This window comes from Cricetulus griseus (assembly GCF_003668045.3).
Source record: "Cricetulus griseus strain 17A/GY chromosome 1 unlocalized genomic scaffold, alternate assembly CriGri-PICRH-1.0 chr1_0, whole genome shotgun sequence".
Taxonomy (NCBI): Eukaryota; Metazoa; Chordata; class Mammalia; order Rodentia; family Cricetidae; genus Cricetulus; species Cricetulus griseus.
The window spans coordinates 36,404,341-36,426,143 of NW_023276806.1; the positions used below are offsets into that span (position 1 = coordinate 36,404,341).

General features: G+C 44.9%; 1 protein-coding gene across 1 annotated transcript in view; it reads right to left on the reverse strand.

Annotated features, from left to right (window-relative positions):
* LOC100767638 (retinal-specific phospholipid-transporting ATPase ABCA4) overlaps positions 1 to 21,803 on the reverse strand; it is a 137,359-nt gene that overhangs the window by 95,620 nt on the left and 19,936 nt on the right. Inside the window, exons 5-7 of the mRNA XM_027395638.2 lie at positions 18,451 to 18,578; positions 13,460 to 13,657; positions 1,416 to 1,505 (exon numbers count right to left, since the gene is read on the reverse strand). Of these exons, the coding sequence (XP_027251439.1) occupies positions 1,416 to 1,505; positions 13,460 to 13,657; positions 18,451 to 18,578 (416 nt within the window). The remainder of the gene's footprint in view (positions 1 to 1,415; positions 1,506 to 13,459; positions 13,658 to 18,450; positions 18,579 to 21,803) is intronic.

The window sequence follows — 21,803 nt, forward strand, 5'->3', positions numbered from 1 at the left end:
ATCTTGTGTTTATTCCCAAGACACACCTTACTATTCATGTTCTAAGGAACTTGGAAATTAAAAAACAAAAAAACCATTAGGATTCAACCAGGTGTGACAGAAAACATTCTTCCACTTCTGTCAGCGATGTCTCTTTGTACACATGCCAACACCTGCTTTCCGAAACTGATGAGTACCTTGTGGAATCCACACGGTGAGTCATGTTTATAATCACAGTCTATGCCTCAGTGAGAAAGTCAGAATCTTAAATTGCTTCAACAACAGTGGGTCTTATGACCAGAAAGAGTTATTATCATTATCATTTTGCTCATTTAATCAAAGCGCTCATAAATGAAGGGCTATGTTGGGGTCAAATGGTCTGATATCAATTCATATAAACTGGCCATCTGCTTTAACCTGGTTCACAAATGCTGAGACCCGTTATCTTAACAGGCAAGGAATATTCTAGAACGCCCACACAGAATTCAAAGTGTTGATATGCTTTGGGAAGCTATTTACATTCTCTGTTTAATTCACCTCCATTATATGGATATGAGTTTTTAACATGCTATAAAGAGAAAAATGTTAAAGACTCCCACTGCAGCAGGTGACCAGCAGTACAATGGGCCCTTCTCTCCCTGCTAAGCAGGACTCCTGATTTGCCCTGATTAAGCTTAATTTTATAAATACAGATTCCAAACATGTTATTTTCCAAGTTGGCTGAGCCTCAGGCAGCTGAGAAAATCAAAGGGAAAAAGTCCAGAGAAAATCACATTTTCTGTTTCGCTTCCCCTTCCATAATAGTCATCACAATTAAAGAAAGTTACCTGTTCCATGCTTCTCGCCTTTGTTGACTGTATTTTCAAAAAGGCTTGTGACTGTGTCTGTCTATTCTCTCCCTACCTCCATTATCAATCATCTCTTAGGTTAAGGAATCAATTTCTAGATTTAAGAAGTCTTGCAGAAGCAGGTATTAATTAAATTGTGTACATATTTTATAAAACAACACAGAAAGTCACTCTGGAGGGTGAAGTGAGTTCATGGAGGTGAAGCACTAAGAATTGCACCTGTAAGCACCATATACGTGTTTACCATTGTTACAGGGGTGGTGTGTTGGTTGCTACACCACTTAGTCCTAGACAGTCTTACATTCCTTTGCAAGGCCACAATGAATCATGCTACTGCACACAAGTTGTGGGTTCTAATGGTACTTATGTCTTGACATAGCATCACAAGGATGGTTATTTTCTTTTTGCTTCCTACTTAGGAGCACAGATGGTTTAGAATATGAGCAGATGCCTTTAAACTGCTAGGCAGGAAGAACAAATTTCTCCTTAACAGGTGAGAGGTACAATTAAATTATTTTCTATAATAAGTGTGATTGAAACAGTGTAAAGGTATCATAAAACTATAGTTAATGGCATTCGGCTTCTTACCTTTTGTATTCTTGGTGACATATCAGATAATATTCCTCCCCAAAATCTCAAGTTGATACCTTGAGAACTGCTGTCTAGGAGTGTGGGGAGCTGGAATCAACAGAAAATAAATTTTAAAAAAATGTAGTTACAGGGTTGATGACTTAATCAGTCACACAAGCATGAGGGAATGAGTTTGAATCCCAGCACCCACATAAAATCCTGGCTTGATGGCACAGACATGTAACCCCAGTGCTGGTGAGCTAGAGATGGGGAATCCTCAGGACTTGCTGTACAGCCAGTGTAGACAAATCCAGAGAGGCCTGTCTCAAAAAACAAGATGAAGAGCAACTGAGGACGATACCTGAAGTCAGCTCTTCATGTATGTGCACACAGACACATCCATACAGACACACACACACACATACACACACACACACACACACACACACAATTTACACATACACACACACATATATTCTTATACACACAGACACATCTATACAGACACACAGAGACACATCCATACACACACACACACACACACACACACACACACACACACACACACAGAGGCACTATCTGATTTTACATGTATTTGAAAGCTGTTCTTTCCTTCCTAATTGGACTTCTGCAAGGGTGCCTTCAGAAACAAAATTCTTTTACCCAATCCAAAAAAAATCAAAGGTTCCTATTCCAAGTTTCCCTGCTGAGCTAGCTGATCACAAATAGTCTCATGGTGACAGTAAATACACCAAAGTGATTCTGATTGCTGTTTTAGTGACACCAAACATGACTCCCAGAGGAGGGAAAACAGAGCGCAGCTGGTGGAGTGTGAAGACAGGCGGTTTGGAGGGCGCCCATCTGTTCACCTCCAGGCTCTGCAGGCCCTGCCAGGCTTCCTTCACAGCTCATGTCTGTCCCCTTTGTGTCCTTTCTGGGCAGGTTGTCACTCTTCCTCTGTTCACAAATACTCTCTCATGGAAGATTCCACCAACTCCACCACTCTTCTTTTAAAGCTACAGTTCCCATGAGTGAGAAGTTTCCTAGGCAAGTTCTTTAGCTGAGAGCAACATCTGGATAGGGCCTGCCCATGGGACAACTCAGAATAGTTTCAGCATTTTCCATTTTGATCAGGAATACCAAAGCCCTCAATTTTGCTGCTCCACAGCCTTAGAGCCTGATCTGAACACCCTGAACACCAAGGTTAAGTCCTGATTGGCTTTATTTGTCAGAGCTTCAGAATGGAATTGAATCACCCATAGGCCACCCTAAAGAGTCTTTGAGGACTGACTTCTAAGTGTTAATGGTTTTCAAATTCAAGGAAGCATCGTGAGTGGCCTAGAGAGAGGCCCTGACAAAGGTTGTTCATCCTCATTCAAGTACATGTAGATCATAAGCCGTGAACCTGCATAGGGTGGTTCTCCTGAATGATGGCTGGACTGCTCTAGCTTGCATCAAGAGCTGAGAAGCAGGTAGTTATGCATGAACCACCGAGTTCCTATCTCTGCCCTGTATCCTTGCCTTTCTTCCCATGGAAGGCATGCTTTTGTGCTCTCTGCCCTCTGTTCTGACCATGGGGATGAGACACCCATCTTACTGGGACTTCTTTTCAAATCGCTTGTCAATAGCTTTAGTGGTAATGGATGCTGAGAAATTCACTTTAATCCCTATTTTTGCCATAAGCTGATGAGGTTGAGTTCATTGGGTAGGAAGGGCGGAAAGATGTAAATAGGTCAAAATCACATGTCAGCGAATGCTCTCAATAATCTTGTTCATCGTCTTTCCTAAAGACCATGAGAGATAAAAGGGTCACATTATTTATAATTATCATCATCATCATCATCATCATCATCATCATCATCATCATCATTGTTTTGTTTTTGAGACAAGGTCTATATAGCCCTGGCTGTCGTGGAACTCACTACGTAGACCACACTCCCTGCCTCTGCCTCCTGAGGGCTGGGATTAAAGGCGTGCACCGCCACACACAGCTGTCTTCCATTATTTTTCATGTATCTGGCTCGCCACTAGATCAGTGGTTCTCAACGTGTGGGCTGTGACTCCCCCTTGGGGGCTGCATATCAGCTCTCCTGCACATCAGATATTTACATTATGATTCACAACAGTAGCAAAATTACAGTTATGCAGTAGCAATGAAAGTAATCTTATGGTTAGGGGTCACCACTGCACGAGGAACTGTATTAAAGGGTCGCAGCGTTAGGAAGGTTGGAACCGCTCACTGCATTACATCACAAACTCCTTAAGCGTTGCAACGGGCTTGCTTGTTAATCACCAGCACAGGTGCACATCATCCGTGGATTTGTGTTGCATTAGAGAACAGGAGACTAATCTTGCAGCCAAGAGGCAGAGTCGCTTGGGGTTTTAGGTTCCATGAGTGGTGTCCCTGCCAGGGAGGGAGTAATCAGTTCCACTGCTAGTGACTGGGAAGGTGACACTTGAGCTGATAAAGGTTTGCGGTGATTGTGAAGATGGAGGAGGTATTTGTGCACAGAAGGTTGTGGGCAGTCTGGAATTCCAGGTGGAGAGAAGAATGTGAAGCCAGACATCAAGAGTCAGCCTGGATAGATAGCCAGATAAAAACAAGATTAGGAATCTGGGGGAGAAGAAGCCTGGGGCCAGGGCGTGAGATGCATTTTTGTGTCTGGTCAACACTTTCTTTTTTGATCTTGCTTATAACTGGCTAACATCTATCTATCACACATTTGCTGAGCCCTGGTGTGCGTGTGGTGTCCTGGGTACATTTTCCTTCCTAGTTCTTTGCCACGGGGATGATAAATAACAAGGAACTTGTGTTCTGGAGAAGCCATTTACATCTCAGAGCAGTGCCTGGCTCCCAGGCAGCCCCCTCTGAATCTGCTCACTGGCTTTAAAATTGATGTTGCTATAAACTATAAAATAACTTCCCCAGGGTTCACTTCTTCCTTGAATTCCCTCCCCATTATCAACTCCAATTCTCTTTTTTTGTTTTTTTATTGTTGTTGTTGTTTTGTTTGTTTTTTGGTTGTTTTGTTTTGTTTTGTTTTTTTGAGACAGAGTTTCTCTGTGTAGCTTTGGAGCCTATCCTGGCACTTGCTCTGGAGACCAGGCTGGCCTCGAACTCACAGAGATCCGCCTGCCTCTGCCTCCCGAGTGCTGGGATTAAAGGCGTGTGCCACCAACGCCCGGCATCAACTCTAATTCTTAAGCCCTGTTCCTGCCAAAAGAACCAGAAAAGCTATAACTTTATTTGAATGGAAATGTGGAAATATTTCTAGAAAAAAAGGGTCAGGGGTCAAAATGGCAAATAATAATACTATTATGCACATCCCAGACTCCTACATCAGCAAGTTCTCAATATTTTAAATAACAAATAGCTTTATGTCATAATTGGGTTTGTGACTGATAACTTGAGGTAAAGGCCAAATTAGACTTCTTAAGGAAGACTGGTTAAACTAATGGGGTTGCAGCGATGCATGTTGTTATTAATTGTGGTTGGTTTAAGTGGTCCCTGAGCAGTGAAGCCCTATTTAAGTGATATAAGGTCCTCATAGGGGGCTCCTGAGACCTCTGCTAAGATTCTTGGAGGACAAAACATATTCCTTTCCCTTGGAATATGCAATCTGTATACCAGTTTGATATGAAAGCATCAGCAGCTCTCTAAACATCTTGATGGTATTTACTGATTTGGTAGCTGTCACTCCATCAGCACATGAAAAGGGTGACCTATGATTGATGGCCTTTTCCTAACTCAAAGGAGCCAATCTGGAAACAATATCCATTTCTAAGTTGAATTCATCTACCCAACACATGGCTAGTTAGGTAGCATCAGATTAGAAACGCCTCTATGAGGACAATATGACTTCTTGGAGCCACTGAATGACTCTGGAGTCAGGTGGGCATCTTGTCTTGAAGGCATCTAGACCAGAAGTTAAGCGCAAGTGTAGCCATGGACAGGCAGCCCCAGGCTGTTAGGTTCCTTTCCCAGTAGCTGCTACAGGAAGCCCAGACTTATCCGGGAGGGAAGTTGTTGCTAGGCAACTGGAAGACTGTGGATTTAAAGCATGTTTGTTGCAGTCTGACAGTTGGTAAGCATGGGATAAAAAGAAAGGAAGCTGCTTTGGTGGTGAGGGGGCAACCAGGAGAGGCGCCCTGCGTGCTAGGAAATGCGTCATGAGTGGAGAATTCAGATTCAGTCACAGGAGGGTGGGGGGACTTGCCAAGCTGTCTCTACTGGGAGAGGTCATCCAGACGTGCTGTCTCCCGACACTGAAAGGAACGATGTCTGAAGGTCTGAAGCAGAGGGTGGGCTCTGGGATGTGTGCATAGACAAGTTAGGGAACTTTCTTGCAGAGCAACAGAAACTAGGCCTTGTCCCCTCCCGACGGCTTCTGTCCTAGTATCTGTTTCTGATGAAAGCAAACTGAGCTTGGAATCCAGGGGGCAGTGAAAGGTCATTTTGTGAGACAGAGCTTCCTCTAGTTACTGGGGTCTGAGGAAGGAGAGGAGGGCTCACTGCAGAGCAGAGTGTGTTCTCTGCCCCACGCCCTGCCAACTCTGTGTGTGTGTGTGTGTGTGTGTGTGTGTGTGTGTGTACTGGCCAGAGGACAACCTCAGGGGTCATTCCTCAGGCACCATTCACTCTTTAATTAGTTAATTTTAAAATTTGAGACACGCTCTTCTGGAGCTTGCTAATTATGCTAGGCTGACTGACCAGTGTCTTTTCTCTGCTTCTCTAGTGCAGAGATTTATAAGCCCTTTTCACCATATCTGGCTTCTTTACTTAGGTTCTAGGTATTAACCACAAGCCTTCATATTTGTGGTCCAAACACAGTCCCCCAGTTCCCCCAGACCATGATTTCACTTTGGTCTAAGCAAAATGTCTTTGGTTTCAAAGTATTTCCTATCTTTTCTCTAATATGAATTTCACTGCAATCCTGTAACATTGTGTGTAAAATGGGTCATATTGTCAGTTTCGTGGATGACGAAGAAAGGGTCTGCTATAAACAACAGCAAATTGTGTGTCAACCCTTAGCCAGAAATCAGTCTCTGGGCCAGTAGGGGATGCTTGTGTGTGACAGTTGTCTACTGCTGGTCCCACACTCAAGAGCTGATGCTGAGAAGTTATGAAAAGAGCCAAGGTCAACACCAGCCACCAGCATGGCTTTCTGCAACCCTGCCTCGCTACTCAGGAGGGAGAAACACTTGGCTGGTATTGAAGCCAGGCTCCGGGCAGCAGCTGTAGGTCCTGGGAGTTAGCCAGAGTGAAACTGCCTTGGTGCTGAAGATGCTGGTGACAATTGTCGGAGCTAAGCGGTGCTGGACTCCAGATGTGAGGGTCACATCTGTGTTGTGATTACCTATCTGTCACCCCTGAGCTCTGAAGCTCAGTATATACTGGTTACTGTGACATGGCTGAATTCTGTTGGCATTCTAATTTTGTATCATGGAAGTGAGTTTTCTACCTTGTGCAGGTAGGTTTTAACTGTAACTGCAAGTCCCTTCTGTGACCAAACGCAGACAAACATCTCACCACCCTCAGTGTCTGCCCTGTCTGAGCTGTTACACATGCGGGCTGTGTGGTCCTGCCACTGTCCTGAGCGATCTTGGCCTGTGTGCAATAAATTCTGTGCATATATGCATTCATGTAAGTACTTCTGGGAGAAACAGATCTGTGTCATCCATGTTCACACTTTAAGTTTTTAGAGTGCTTTTAATACTTGAAAACAAAACAAGAGTATTTGTTTTGTATATGAGACTCATTGAGGTATTTTTGTATTATGATATGTGGGAAAGGAATTTCACTGCAATAGTTTTTAACCTGGGGTCTGGCCTCGGTGGCTCTATGAGTCCCCAAGCCTTCACATCTGTGGGAACTTGCATTCCCCAGGGAAAGACGTAGAGCCAGTGTCAGATTCTCAAACATGGTCCTAATCCACAAAAACAATTCAGAGCTACTGTTTTGCAGAAAGCTGAAGTATCGGGAGCCAAAACCCTTCTGAAAGTCAATTTACACTGGAGAATACCTGTTATCTAACATGTGGGTAACGCATATTGCAAGTACATGGTCTATAGTGACTGAACACAGGCAGGGATGCCAGGCCTGTCATCTGAACTAGAACTCTTCCCAGGGCTGGCTTCTGTCCCAAGTCACATTATCGTGGACCAGTCAGGAATTCTTTCTTCCTGGATCTATAAAGCTGCCTCTGGTCTGTCAAGTAAACAAGTTCTAGCCTGCTGTATACTTCTGGGGCCTAGAAGAAATCAAGACAGGTAAATGATAAAACAATCAGCCTAATGTTGAAAAAAAAAAAAAGGCCCTCTCTTCTATTTCCTTCTTTATTGAAATCTGTTTGCCAAGGGGACCTCCCCCAGTAACTACTGATTTGGTAGATGTAACCCAAATGCACCTAGTATGGTTTAATGGTTTTTAAAACCTCGCATCTGACTGAGTTTTGTATCTGCCTGACAACCCCAAACACAGACTCACACACAGAGACACAGACACACACAGACACACACAGACACACAGACACACACACACACACACACACACACACACACTGCTGCTTGCACTGTGATTTGATTTCTTCCTTCTTAAAGTAGGAGAAAGCTACAAAGACACAGAAATGGCGGGGGAAGGGGGGATCACTGCAGTAAAGTCACTACTGAGGCGTTATTGTAAAACCCAGGAGATGTGGGGTTTCCTCAGAGAATTGTACATAGCAAAAAGCCACTTGAAAATTGGAACACAGAGTTGAAATTTAACAAACTGCAGCCAGTGACCCCAGGGAGCAGAAAGCAAGGCCAGCTCTCACCAGGCGATGCGCAGTCCGCCCCTGTTTATTCCTGGTGACTCAGGAATTCGGAGGGCAGAGCCAAGAGTGAAGCGGAGGACACGGACAGGAGCATGTAGTCAGGACCCCCAACACTGGGCCTTTTCTTCTTAGGAACTCAGTGTTCAGCCAGCCCGCAGTCTCAGGGACACAAGTACAATGGAGTCAGAAAAGCAAAAGCCACAGCAGCGTAGAGGTCGAGGAAGAGTGGGGGAAAGCCAAACTGCTACAGTAGGAACATTTACAGAGGGGAAACCATGAACCCCAAATCCAGTTTTCCTCCATCCTCAGCAGTGGAAAAGGGGGAGGGGAAGAACACTCAGATTTCCCGGGCAGAATGGCAGGTCTTAGTGCCCAACTCAGTTCCACAAATAAACATTCAAAGCTGAAGGGACAGACATGCTTCTCAGCGAGATTTCAAAGCAGTGCATCCGAGTGGGAGAGAAAACAGGAAGGCTTGGGGGGAAGGGGGCTAGAAAACGGGATGGAGGAGGGACAGAAGGGGCATGCACAACCTGGGCCAGATCAGATGGGAAACTGCCCAATCCCTCACCCGAAACTGACTAAAGTTCTAAAGTGACGCACCGTTTTTTATGAGGTGCGAACATTTCAGGTATGCTGGCAATAACTATGCCCTGGGCCCACCTCGGAGCTTTTGGGTTTCAAGTTGCCAGCTGTTAGCCTGAAAAAGCCCCGGTGAAGACGAACTTTTTGAGTTGGAGGTAAAACCAAGACAGGCTAAACCTTGGGGAAAATCCAGCCATCTGATTTATTGTGTGCTTCCCCACCCACCTAGGTCACCAGTCGTGTGTGGATGGGTTCGTGCAAGAAAACATGTGCAAATTGTGTGTGTGTGTGAGAGAGAGAGAGACAGAGAGAGAGAGAGAGAGAGACAGACAGACAGACAGAGACAGAGTGTGTGTGTGAAAGAGAGAGACAGAGACAGACACAGACAGAGACACAGAGAGACGGAGACAGAGTGTGTGTGTGTGAGAGAGAGAGAGAGAGAGAGACAGACAGACAGACAGACAGACAGACAGAGACACAGAGAGACAGAGACAGAGTGTGTGTGTGTGAGAGAGAGAGAGAGAGAGACAGACAGACAGACAGACAGATGGGGAGAGAGAGAGAGAGAGAGAAAGAGAGAGAAAGAGAGAGAGAGAGAGAGAGAGAGAGAGAGAGAGAGAGAGAGAGAGAGAGAGAGATTCTGGGAATGGGTCTGGTGGAGCAGAGCCCAGAGAACTGCATTAGGATTATTTGAGGATGACAACATTCAGTTTTGACCTCCAAAGGACAGAGGAAAAACACAGCTGGTCCCAGTTGGTGCTAACTCCCACTATGTTTCCTCAGCTCCATAGAGTCCCGGGTCTGGAGGTTGCTCCCACCCTACCCCCACCTTTACTCTGTACCCAGCAGGGGCAGGTGCCGTCACAGTGGCTTACTGAAATTTTTCCTCTTTCTTTGTTAATGAGAACTGACTTGGCATTTAATAAAACCTTATTTATATAAGGGCTACGTGTGCACAAGAAACAGCCCAGCAGAGGGACCAGCCCAGCACTCCCACGCCAGAATGACAGTGGCTGTGGGCCAACCAGCTGCAATAACAGCCAGGCCGCAGAGGCTAGCCATGCTCCTCCGGGGGGCCACGGGGTCTGCCCTGGCCACCCTGTGCCTGCCTGGGGATCATTTTCCTAAAACCACTCCCAGGATGGGTACAGGAAGCAAAATCTCACTTAATGCTTGCTATTTCTTTTAAGTTCTTTATTAGTAATATATTTGCTTTTAATGTTTAGCTGCCCTGTTCATTTGTCCCAGGGAAGGCACATTTCAAGGGCACCAGACGACTATACAGGGTGTTTGCTCTTTGCTAGGAGCTCACGTGGTCTGTTTTAGTCAGTTCTTCCTTAACCCAGGCAGAAGCAGGAATGAGGAGAATGGCGAGCCAGGAGGTCTTTGAGGCAGTCTGATGCTGCCCACTGCTGTGGCTCTCCCTGCTGCTCTCTGGACAGGCAGGCATTGCTCCTCTGCAGGACTCTGTTCTTGAAGCCCAGAGGTGTTTGGGGTACAAGTATTACTGTTTGGTCTACAGAAACTGAGATTGTAAAGCCAGACTCTTTTGTTCAAGGTTAATAATTTTTGACCCTGGCTGGACTTGGAAATTATCTGGGAAACTATTGAAAACACTGTACCCTGTATTGACTAATCTCTGGACTCAGAGTCAGGGGCTAATTTGAAACAGAGTCTCCTTTAGTTTAGGCTGTCCTGAAACACCTCATGTAGCCAAGGATGACTTGACATTTCTAATCATCCTCCTCTCCAAGCACTGGGATTACAGGCGTACACTACCTCGGTCAGTTTTATCCTGAGCTGGGAATTAAAGCCAAGGCCTAATTGGGCATGTTGGGCAAGTACTCTACAACTGAATTGCATCCCCGGGGCCACATATGTAGCTGTTAAAGCTTTCCTGGTGATCAGATGTACAGCTAAGCCAAGAACTGTTATTCTCAGGGACAAGAACTGTTTGTGCTGGGCTCTCTAAGGTGAGTGGCCTTGAATAGGTTTGTTGGGTTGATTGTGAGTTGAGAGCAGGAGGCTTGATGTTGGCATCATGGCCTCAGCTCAGTACCTGTCCCCTGCAGGTACATGATGAAGCTGTGATCACGTGGACACATGGACATAGTGGGTAAATGAGAACTTGGGCCCATCTAAGTCAGTGAGGGCAACTGGTAAAACTCCTGGTTTCTAAACTCAATGAAAGGCAGAAGGAAGGCTTTCTGTTCTTTCTTGTTTGATAAGTAAACACTCAGGTCAGTGGCCCCAGCTTGGGGTTAACTATAGTTTGGATCTTGAGTGTTACACAAAGGCCCATCTGTTAAAGGCATGGTCTCCATCTTGACACTAGTGGAAGGTGGTAGAACCTGTAAGGCACAGGGCCTAGTGGGAGGTCCTTAGGCTATTGGGAGGTCTGGCATAGAAAGGTATAATGGGAACCCCAAGCCCTTCCCCTTGGTAAAGCAATTCCTTTGCTTCTTGGCCAAGAAATGAGTGGATTGTTTCATCATGCATTCTGCCACAATGTACTGCCTCATTACATGACCAAAAGCAATGAGGTCCATCAGGATCACAGACTGGAGTCTCTAAAACTATGAACCAAAGGGAACCCTTTCTCTGACTGATTGAGGTACGGGTTAAGGTAATGAGAACTGACTAACACAAGGTCTGGTCACTAATGGGCAACTTTGTCCAGATGCAAAATCTTATCTGGCTATAACCAGGACTAGCTGAATGGAAGACCATGTCCCAGAATAGGCCAAGGGTTCCTTTGTAGTCAACTGTAGGACAGAGATGTTTAGGCCACAAGCTGTGGGAAGCATCAAGACCATCTCTGGGGTCCTAGACTTTTTGTGGTGGCCCCCTCAGGTCCTGGCCCCTTTTACCTACTTTAGAGGCCTAATCCCAATAAGCTGGGAAAATTGCAAAATAACTTCCAAGGGAAATTCAAAATCAACTCTGCCAGAAACAACACAGCTTATTTTATTTTTGACTCATTTTAAAGAATTCATCTGGATTTTTTTTCTTCTCCTTTCGTTTTCTGTGATTCCCCCCACCCACCCCACACCCCCACACCTTGCAAAAGACAAGGTCTCCTGTATTGTAGACTAGCCGAAGACAACTGTGGACATCTGGCATTCCTGCCCCCACCTCCTAAATGCTAGGATTACAGATGTTTACATGTGCTAGGATCTAGCCCTGGCTTTGTGCATGGGACGAAAGCACTCTTACCAACTTGGCAACAACCCTGTTCCCAATTTAAAGACAAACAGAGAGAGAGAGAGAGAGAGAGAGAGAGAGAGAGAGAGAGAGAGAGAGAGAGTGCACAAGAGACAGTGAGAAAGAGAAGAACATGAGGAGTGTGAGAGTGAGAACAAGAGAGAGAGTGAGAGTGTACCTTTTCTGGGATTTGAAAAAGCCACCATATGGGGCTGGAGAGATGGCTCAGAGGTTAAGAGCACTGACTGCTCTTCCAGAGGACCCAAGTTCAATTCCCAGCAACCACATGGTGGCTCACAACCATCTGAGATCCAGTGCCCTCTTCTGGTGTGCAAGCATGCATGCAGATAACTGTATATATAATAAATAAAATCTTTAAAAAAAAGAAAGAAAAAGAAAAAGCCACCATAAAGACAGACAAAATGTGAATTCTGAAATCAACAACTAATTCCAGAATGTCTCAAAAAATATCTTAGTGATTGACATTCCTCATGATACAGTTCCAGAAGTTAAAATATAGGCAAAAAGAAATATATAATTAGGTGCTAGAGCAATCTATCTTTCCAAAGGATTCTCGTGAATATTCCTAAAAGTGTGGCCTCTGTGGACCCCCATCAGAATCTGCTAAGCAATGAGGCAGCCCCCCACCAGCAAGGATGGGGACTGGGAATTGCTTGTTTCAGCGACCTCAATGATACACACTTCTTAAAGTCTGACACCTCTGTGCTCCACCACATCCTTCCAGCGAAGACATCCTTCCAGCAAAGGAGGAGGACACATACTCATGGGCCCTGGGAGTCTGGCCCACAGTTTTAAAACAGAAGGCTGGCCTTAGAGATCCAGGCTTTCCAAAACATTGAGATTATGAAATTTCCTATTTCTTTTCTGTCTACCTTTGGGAGTCAAGTACAGGTCCATAGGAAGGAGCTTGAACCACCTATTTGCTGATATTTATGAAGGCTTTGCACGGTTTTTTCTCTGTCTTTTCCTACTATTTTACACACAGGTATGTTCAACCTGTGGCCCACAGGCAGCAGGTTTTCCAAGATAGCTATGAAGGGATCCCAATACACCTGTAAATGACAACATCATGTTACAGTGTCAAAAGGTTAGACACCCCTGGAAGTACTATCCTTGTTGTATACATGAACATTAGGATCAGGACAAAGTCAGTATTGTACCTGGAACCATGAGCTAGGAATTCACAGGTCTCCAGGTGGTGGCAAACACTCTTCTCACAGTTGGAGTGAACACGCACCTACCACACCGCGTGCTGAGTTGTGAACCTACCTCCTTCCCCTTGCTACTGTTTTAGAAGGACAGCTGTTTTTTTTCTTGGGTGCTAGGATTCTACAGCATCCTCAAGGCTTGTCATGGGCATCACACTCACATCTTCCTCAGTGGCCTACCTGCTCCAAGAATCATCTACAAGTAGGGAGCACGTAACCCTTTCCTTACCACACGGAAGAGTTTGAAGAAGTCCACGTTGGCATACAGAGTGTCTTCTATCCACTGTAGGGTGACCTGGGAGAGGGGACACAGGGTGTCACGCACGGTCTGTGCCCCCCAGTGCTGGCTGAAGATGATGAAACGCTGCAAGAGGACCTCACTACAGGCAATGTTCTTCAGTTCCAAGTCTGGGACTCCATAAGCAAACTGCAGGGAGGAGAAAAGATGCTGGAAAATCCCTCATAGGGAAACATTACCACCCTTCTGAGATCAAAGATGCCACATCCTGACCCACAGGCTTGACAAATCAATCATATTCCATGGCAAAGAAAATTAAAGGAGCAGATGGATTATGTCTACTAACTACTTGGTTTAGAATACACAGATTAGCCAGGCAGTGGTAGCTCACACCTTTAATCCCAGCACTTGGGAGGCAGAGGCAGCCAGATCCTGTGAATTTGAGGCCAGCCTCGTCTACAGAGCAAGTTCTAGTTGGAGCTTATTCTCTCAGCGTCACTCATTGAACTCCTACTGTACAGGGACCAGATAGTGACTGGGCATATAGAGGTGAATAATATAGGCTCTGTCCTTTGACGAGCTCTCTAACTGGCTGGACATATAGGCGTTTAGACAGTCTAAGTGTAAGATAAATAGAGCAAAGCTAGAACATGAAAGAAGAATTAGAAAGCACAGCGGCACAAACCTGCCTAGTGTGTGACACTCTGGGTTCAAACATGACATGGGGGGGGGGGAGGTGAGGGAAGAGAGAATAAGAGGACAGCTAGTGAAAGTTTCTAGAATTTACAGGAATGGTGTACATGTCTAGCCTATAAGCCCAGAACTCTGGAGATGGAAGCAGGAAGAGCAGAGATTCAAGGCCATCCTCAGCTAACAGTGAATTTGAGGCCAGCATGGACTATATGGCAGTATGTCACAAAACCAACAATGACAAAATCCTTGGTGCTTTTTAAGTATGTATTTTGTGTCTGGCAACATTATAAATGCTTCATGTATATCAATTTTTTTAAGTCTCTCCTTATAACCACACTATGTGGCAGGCATTTTTGAATTTGCCTTTACAAGTGAGGAGACAGGCATAGAATGGTTCTGATGCTACAGCGTGTGGCTGGTGTTACCTTTTCTTTTCTTTTCTTTTCTTTTCTTTTCTTTTCTTTCCTTTCCTTTCCTTTCCTTTCCTTTCCTTTCCTTTCCTTTCCTTTCCTTTTCCTTCCTTTCCTTTCCTTTTATTTTATTTGATTTTTTGAGACAAGGTTTCTCTGTGTAGCTTTGGAGCCTATCCTGGCACTCGCTCTGTAGATCAGGCTGGCCTTGAACTCACAGAGATCTGCCTGTCTCTGCCTCCCAAGTGCTGGGATTAAAGGGGAGCACCACCAATGCCGGGCTGACTGGAGTTACCTTATGCTACAGCATGTGGCTGGTGTTGCCTGATGTTACAGTGTGAGGCTGGTGTTGCCTGATGCTACAGTGTGTGGGCCTTGCAGAGATCTCACTCTTAGAGACTCACCAACACTTATTAACTCTTCATGAGTAAGAGTGAGGATTGGACAAAGAAAGGAGACAGAGTAATTCAATGATTCCCCAGATGGGAGGAAATGCTGTGGAATGACCTTTGTACACTGTAAATAGGTATTGCTCTCATTGTTAATAAAAAGCTAATTGGCTGATAGATGGGCCGGAAGAGATTGGGCAAGACAGCCTGATACAGAGAGAATGCTGGGAGGAAGAAGGGTGGAGTCTGGAATTGCCAGCTAGACAGACACAGAGGGAGCAGGAGATGAATGTGCCACTCTAATAAAAGTACCGCTATGTGGCAGAGCATAAATGAGGAATATGGGTTAATTTAAAAATGTAAGAGTTGGGGCTAGAGTGATGGCTCAGTAGATATGAACACTAGTTGGTCTTCCAGAGGTCCTGAGTTCAATTCCCAGCAACCACATGGTGGCTCACAACCATCTGTAATGAGATCTGGTGGCCTTTTCTGGCCTGCAGGGATACATGAAGACAGAACACTGTATATATAATAAACAAACAAATATTTTTTTAAAATGTAAGAGCTAGTTAGCAATAAGCCTGAGCTATTAGCAGAGCATTCATAATTAATATAAGTCTCAGTGTGTTTATTTGAAAGCTACTGAGGGACAGGAAAACTCTACCTACAGAAAGAGGTGTTGAGATGCACTCCAGAGCTGTGCTCATATGCCAGGAACAAAGGACCAGAAGAAAATCTACTGATAGTGAAGAACAAGCATTCCTGATTCACAAGAATGATCAATCACAGCTTCCATGGGGTACACCGAAAAGCCATGTTGACTCTGTGGCTGCAAGTTCTAATGGCCATATTGGATAGATGAGGTGGAAACCAGAATGGGCAGGGATAGCTGACCGGATGAGAAGCAGGAAGGCCTGGGAGATACAAAGGGAGCTGAATGAGGGCCAATACTGGCCTTGCAGTAGCACGAGAGAAGCTGTGGAACTTATTGATCTGAGAGCATTGGCTACTCCAGCACAACACCCACTAGAGATACAACCTGGTGACCCTGGCTCATTGTCCATGAAGAGCCTCAGTCCTGGTGCCAAAAGGGCAGCCACTTGAACTCCAAAGGTCATGGCTGCACAAACTGGAAGGAAATTTCCCCTAAATTCCAACCCTTATCTCTGCCTCTCTTTTATTACCAACTGGAAATTGTCACAGGCATTGCCGGGACTGGAGTTTTATGAGCTGAGGAAAAGCAAACGGGAAAAATGAGCCATCAGTGCTGATGACACCTCCCCTGAGGTGAAGACAGAAGCCAGGCAGTACCAGGAAGCCAGGCCCACTTCTCTGGACCTCATCAGGCCCACTGCTCTGCTTTGCTTGTCTGTTTCCAGGCATAACTGAAGGGTCTGGACAATCAGAAAGCAAGCCTGGGCTCTTCATGGTGGCCCAGGGAACCTGCATTAAAAACCCCTGCAGCAGCTGCCCTCACCAAGTGGGGAGGGGTCTCCTCTCTCATCTGGGCTCAGATCACAGCACCCTGTGCAGACCTTCGTCTCAAGACCAGCTCATGCTCTGAAATTCTCTTATGCCGTGGTCTCCCCTGGAGTCATGTCTAGCCAGGAGGCAGTCAGGACAGGAGCTAACATTTGAGCTTGTCAGTCTCCCCGGAAGCTTGCTGACACAAACAGCTGAACTCTACACCTAACACTAGGAACTCAACTGAGCTGGTAGGGCCTTGCATTTCTCACAGGTACTCCTTGTGTCACTTATGCTCATGACCACAGGACTACAAGAGGCATTCCAGTGGCTCTCATAATGGGAAGCCCTGAATTCCACTTAGCCCCTGAGGAGTCTGAGTTGCAGAACTGTGTGAAGAATAACTCCATCACTACATGCCTCAGTTTCCCCCATCTTTGTGTTTCATTTCAGGATTTCTGTGAAGGACAACGGAGAAAATAGATGTGACAGTCATGTATTTGTGTAAGTATAGAGAATTATTAACATGAACGAAATAAATTTGTGGAGGGGTCAGAAATGTCTAGAATGGGCATGGCTGGCACTAGTAAGCAAGTGGCCTGGGATCCAGAGGCGGTCTTTCTGGTGCCCTTGCCGGATGAGAGCCAACTTCTATTCACCCAGTTCTTTGTTTGTTTGTTTGTTTTTTCGAGACAGGGTTTCTCTGTATAACAGCTCTGGCTGTCCTGGAACTCATGCAGACCAGGCTGGCCTAAAACTCACAGAGATCCGCCTGCCTCTGCCTCCTGAGTGCTGGGATTAAAGGTGTGCGCCACCACCATTCTGGGCTTCACCCAGTTGTTGTAAGATTTATTTTAATTATATGTGGGTGTGTGCACCTATCTATGTACAGATGTGTTCATCTAAGTGCAGGTACACAAGGAGGCCAGAGGTGTTAGATCCCCAAAAGCTGGAGTCACAGGAGGTTGTGAGCTTACTGACATGGGTGCTGGGAATCACACTTGGGTCCTGTCTTAGACACTATCCTATTGCTATGAAGAGATACGATGACCAAGGCAGCTTTTATAAAAGAAAGCAATTCACTGGGGGGGGGGGTTGTTTAAAGTTTCAGAGATTAGTCCATTATCATCATGGCAGGGCACATGGAACTGGAGCAGGAGCTAAGAGCTACATCCTGATCTGTAGCCAAGTGGATAGAGGCTGGGCCTGGCATGAGCTTTTGAAACCCCAGATCCCAACCACTGTGACACATTTCCTCTAACAAGGCCACATGTATCTTAACAAGACCACACCTAATCCTTCTAATCCTTTCAAACAGTTCCACATTCTGACTAAGCCTTCAAATGTATGAGGCTATGAAGGCCCTTCTTATTCAAACCACCACAGGTCCTCTGCTAAAGCAGTGTATGCTGTTATCCACTAGGTCATCTCTCCAGCCACAGGTGCAAGCTTGCACCTGCGTGCACACGATTGCGCAAGCACACACACACACACACACACACACACACACACACACACACACACACACACTCAGAGTTCTTGGCTAAGCCCTTCCCTCAAGTGCTTGCAGGTCAGCTTTTTACTGAGTAAGAGTGCTCTTGTTTTCACACATGACCTCTGACATATAGGAAATACAACAGAGCTGCTGTTTACATCAACCTTCCTCTGGGTTATAAGTATCTTGAGTTAGGGGGCTTTGCCTGTCTGGGCCATTCTGCTGCAGTATCTGCAGCTGTCCATGAAGACTTGATTAGCAAATAAATGGTGAGTTTCTCCACTCTACAGGGTAGGTTAAGTCTCGTGATTTCTCTGCCTCCTTCAAGTTTCAAAAACCTGGGGAGTCTTATGGGTGCCAATGCTGCTTCGAAGTCCTGTGATCAGGTGATCAGTACCCCCAGATATGTCCCTGAATACTGAGCACGAGTCATGGATTTTGAATATGGAAGCCCAAGGAAAAAGAAAGAGAACCACCCTTGTCTTTCTCAGGTTTGGTGCCTTCCCATCCTCTTCAATGGTCCTCACCTACCTGTTCCACACGAACTTGGGAGTTGACCAGAAGATGAGCAACTGAGTCAGACAGGCCAATGTGTCTCGTGAGAAATAGTGTAAATGTCTCTTCATCTTTTAGGATGTCTCGGATTTGTAATCCTCTTCCTGCATATGAACCGAAGAAAGAACAAGGTGTTGAGGGGAGATGGGTCAAAATAATCTAGAATTGATTGGAAATATTTCTATTTGACTCTTAGAAGGCAGCGGTTCTCTTGGGGACTCTTGGAGAGTGAGGCTGTTGCCAGTATCTGTCACCCACACAGTCTTACGGCTAAAGGGCCTGGGCGCAATACAATGGGAAGGCACAGGAGGTGGGAAAGTTAACCTAGGGCCAGCAAGGTGTCAGGCACTTTGTAGGGTTGGTCTAAGTCAGTGGCTTTCAAGAGTGAAGGATATAGACTACAGCAAGGTGATTTTGTTCCTTGGGGAGTATTTGACAATATCTAGAATCATCTTTGGGCAGTGTTAGTGGGGGAGAGGCCAGTGCCATTGATAAACATTCATACTGTACAGAGCAATGCTTCCTCCCCAAAGGGTCTCCTGCCCCTCCAAATGTCAGTATACTAAGTCTGGGAAACCCTGAGGTGTCTATGTACTCCACCAGAAAATGCATAGTCTGATAACTTCCTGAAAAACATCGGAGGCTAAAAAAGCTATGAAATCAGTGGCTTTTCTATATCCAGATAACAAACATGCTGGGACAGAAATCAGAGAAATAAATCCCATTTACAGTAGCATCAAAACCAAACCAAACCAACCAACCAATCAATCAAACACATCATAGAGTAAGCCTAATGAAGAAGCCAAAATACCCCCATAATAAAAACTTTAAAATGCTGAAGTAATAAATTGAAGAAGACACTAGAAGATGGAAAGATCTATGATCTTGTACTGCCAGAATTAATATCATGAAAATGACTGTAACACACAAAGCAATCTATGTCATTCCCATAAAAATTCCAATAACTTTCTTCACATAATTAGACAAAAACAATAACCCCAAGTTTCATTTGTAAGCAAAAATAAAAATAAAAATAAAACCTCAAATAGCCAAGATGATATTGTGGACGAAGAACTCAGGCGATACAACAGAGCCAAAGTAACAAAACCAAAATGGTACTAGCACAAAAACAGAGTGTAGCCAATGGGACAGAACAGAGAAGCCAGAATTACCCATACAACTATAGCACCTGCTTTGGGGGGGGGCAAAATTGGCAAGCACATACATTGGAGGATAAAACAGCTTCTTCAGCAAATGGAGCTGGAAAAACTGAACAGAAGAACGAAACTGGATCCCCATCTCTTACCCTGTACAAAAGTCAATTTTAAATGGGTTAAGGTCTGAGTAAAGGTCTGCATCTCTGAAATGACTAGATGGAAACACTTCAAGATATAGGCACAAGAAAGGTCTTCCTAAAAGGGACCCCAGTCATTCAAGAAATAATTCCAAGAATTGATAAATGGGATTTCATGAAGTTAAAAATCTTCTGTATAGAGAAGGAAATAGTTAACAGTGCAAAGAGACAGACAGCCTACATATGGGAGAAAATCTTTGCCAGCTATATATCTGGTAGAGTATTAATATCTAGACCAGTGGCTCTCAACCTTCCTAATGCTGAACCTTTTAATAAAGTTCCTCAAGTTATGGTGACCCCAACTATAAAATTATTTTTTGCTGCTACTTCATAACTGTAGTTTTGCTACTGTTATGACTCTTAATATAAATATCTGCTATGCAGGATATCTGCTATGGGACCCCTGAGAAAGGGTTATTGACTCCAGAGGTTGAGAACCACTATCTAAATGAAAGAATTCAAATAACTAAACATCAGCCCCAAATAACCCATCAATAAATGGGCAAATAAAACAAACACAGCAAGTTGAAGTACACATGATTAATAGCAACATGCAAAAGTGCTCATCATCTTGTTGGGTGACATGGCTCAGTAGGTAAAGGTGCTTGCCACTTAAGCCTGACAACCTGAGCTTATTCCTTGGAACACACATGGTGGAAAGAAAGGATTGACTCTTATGAATTTTCTTCTCTCACTCCCACATACATGCCACAGTACATGTGTGTCCCCACCCTCATATCAATAAGAAAGATTTAAAAAAGTTTAATGCTAAACATCCTTAGCCATCAGAAACCAAAACGACACTGAGATTCTATTTCACCAGTCAAATTTCTAAAACAAATGCTAGTAAGGGTGTGGGAAAAAGGAATCTTTATACTTTACAGGCAGGAATGTAAACTAGTGCAGTCACCTGGAAGCCAGTATGGAGGATGCTCCAAAAACTGAAACTTGGTCAGTCTGGCATGGTGGCTCACACCTTTAATACCAGCACTCCTTACAGAGGCAGAGGCAGGAGCATCTCTGTGAGTTAGAGGCCATCCTGGTCTACACAGGGAGTTCCAGGACAGCCAGGGTTACACAGAGAAACCTTGTCTTGAACAACAACAATAACAAAAACAAAAACACCAAAACAAAAACAATAAAACCCAAGAACTGAAACTTTATCTACAATATGATCCTTATGCCCCACTCCTTGTGTGTGCCCAAAGGATCCAGAGAAACTGCTCATCCTTGAATGCTGTATCCATAGTCACAACAGAGGAGTTATGGGTCAGCCTCAGCTTCCATCCCAGTCCACCAACAACAATGGATAAAGAAATGTAGAAATGTGATTCTCTCTCTCTCTCTTTCTCTCTCTCTCTCTCTCTCTCTCTCTCTCTCTCTCTCTCTCCATCTCTCACTCTCTCTCATACACACACAGACACACACACACAGACACACACACACACAGAGAGAGAGAGAGAGAGAGAGAGAGAGAGAGAGAGAGAGAGAGAACATAAAAACAGAATGGAAACTATTTGGGAAGAAGGAGGTGGGGAGAGGGACAGAGGAGGGCAATGGTGAATAAATATGGTTAAAGTTCATGATATAACTGAAGAGAAATATCCTTATGAAATCTAACACTTTGTTTAACGAATATACACTACCCAAAGGTTTTTTGTTTTTTGTTTTTTGTTTTTTTCTTTTTTCGAGACAGGATTTCTCTGTGTAACAGCCCTAGCTGTCCTGGAACTAGTGCTGTAGACCTGGCTGTCCTCGAACTCACAGAGATCCTCCTGTCTCTGCCTCCCGAGTGCTGGGATTAAAGGCGTGCGCCACCAATGCCCAGAAACCACCACCCTGAACGTGCCCAATCTTGTCTGATCTCAGAAAATAAGCAGGGTCCAGCCTGGTTAGTATTTGTATGGGAGTCTTGTTAAGCCCAGAGTGTTTTCTGAGGGTCATGCTCTTCCATACCCCTGCTCCTTCAGACTCC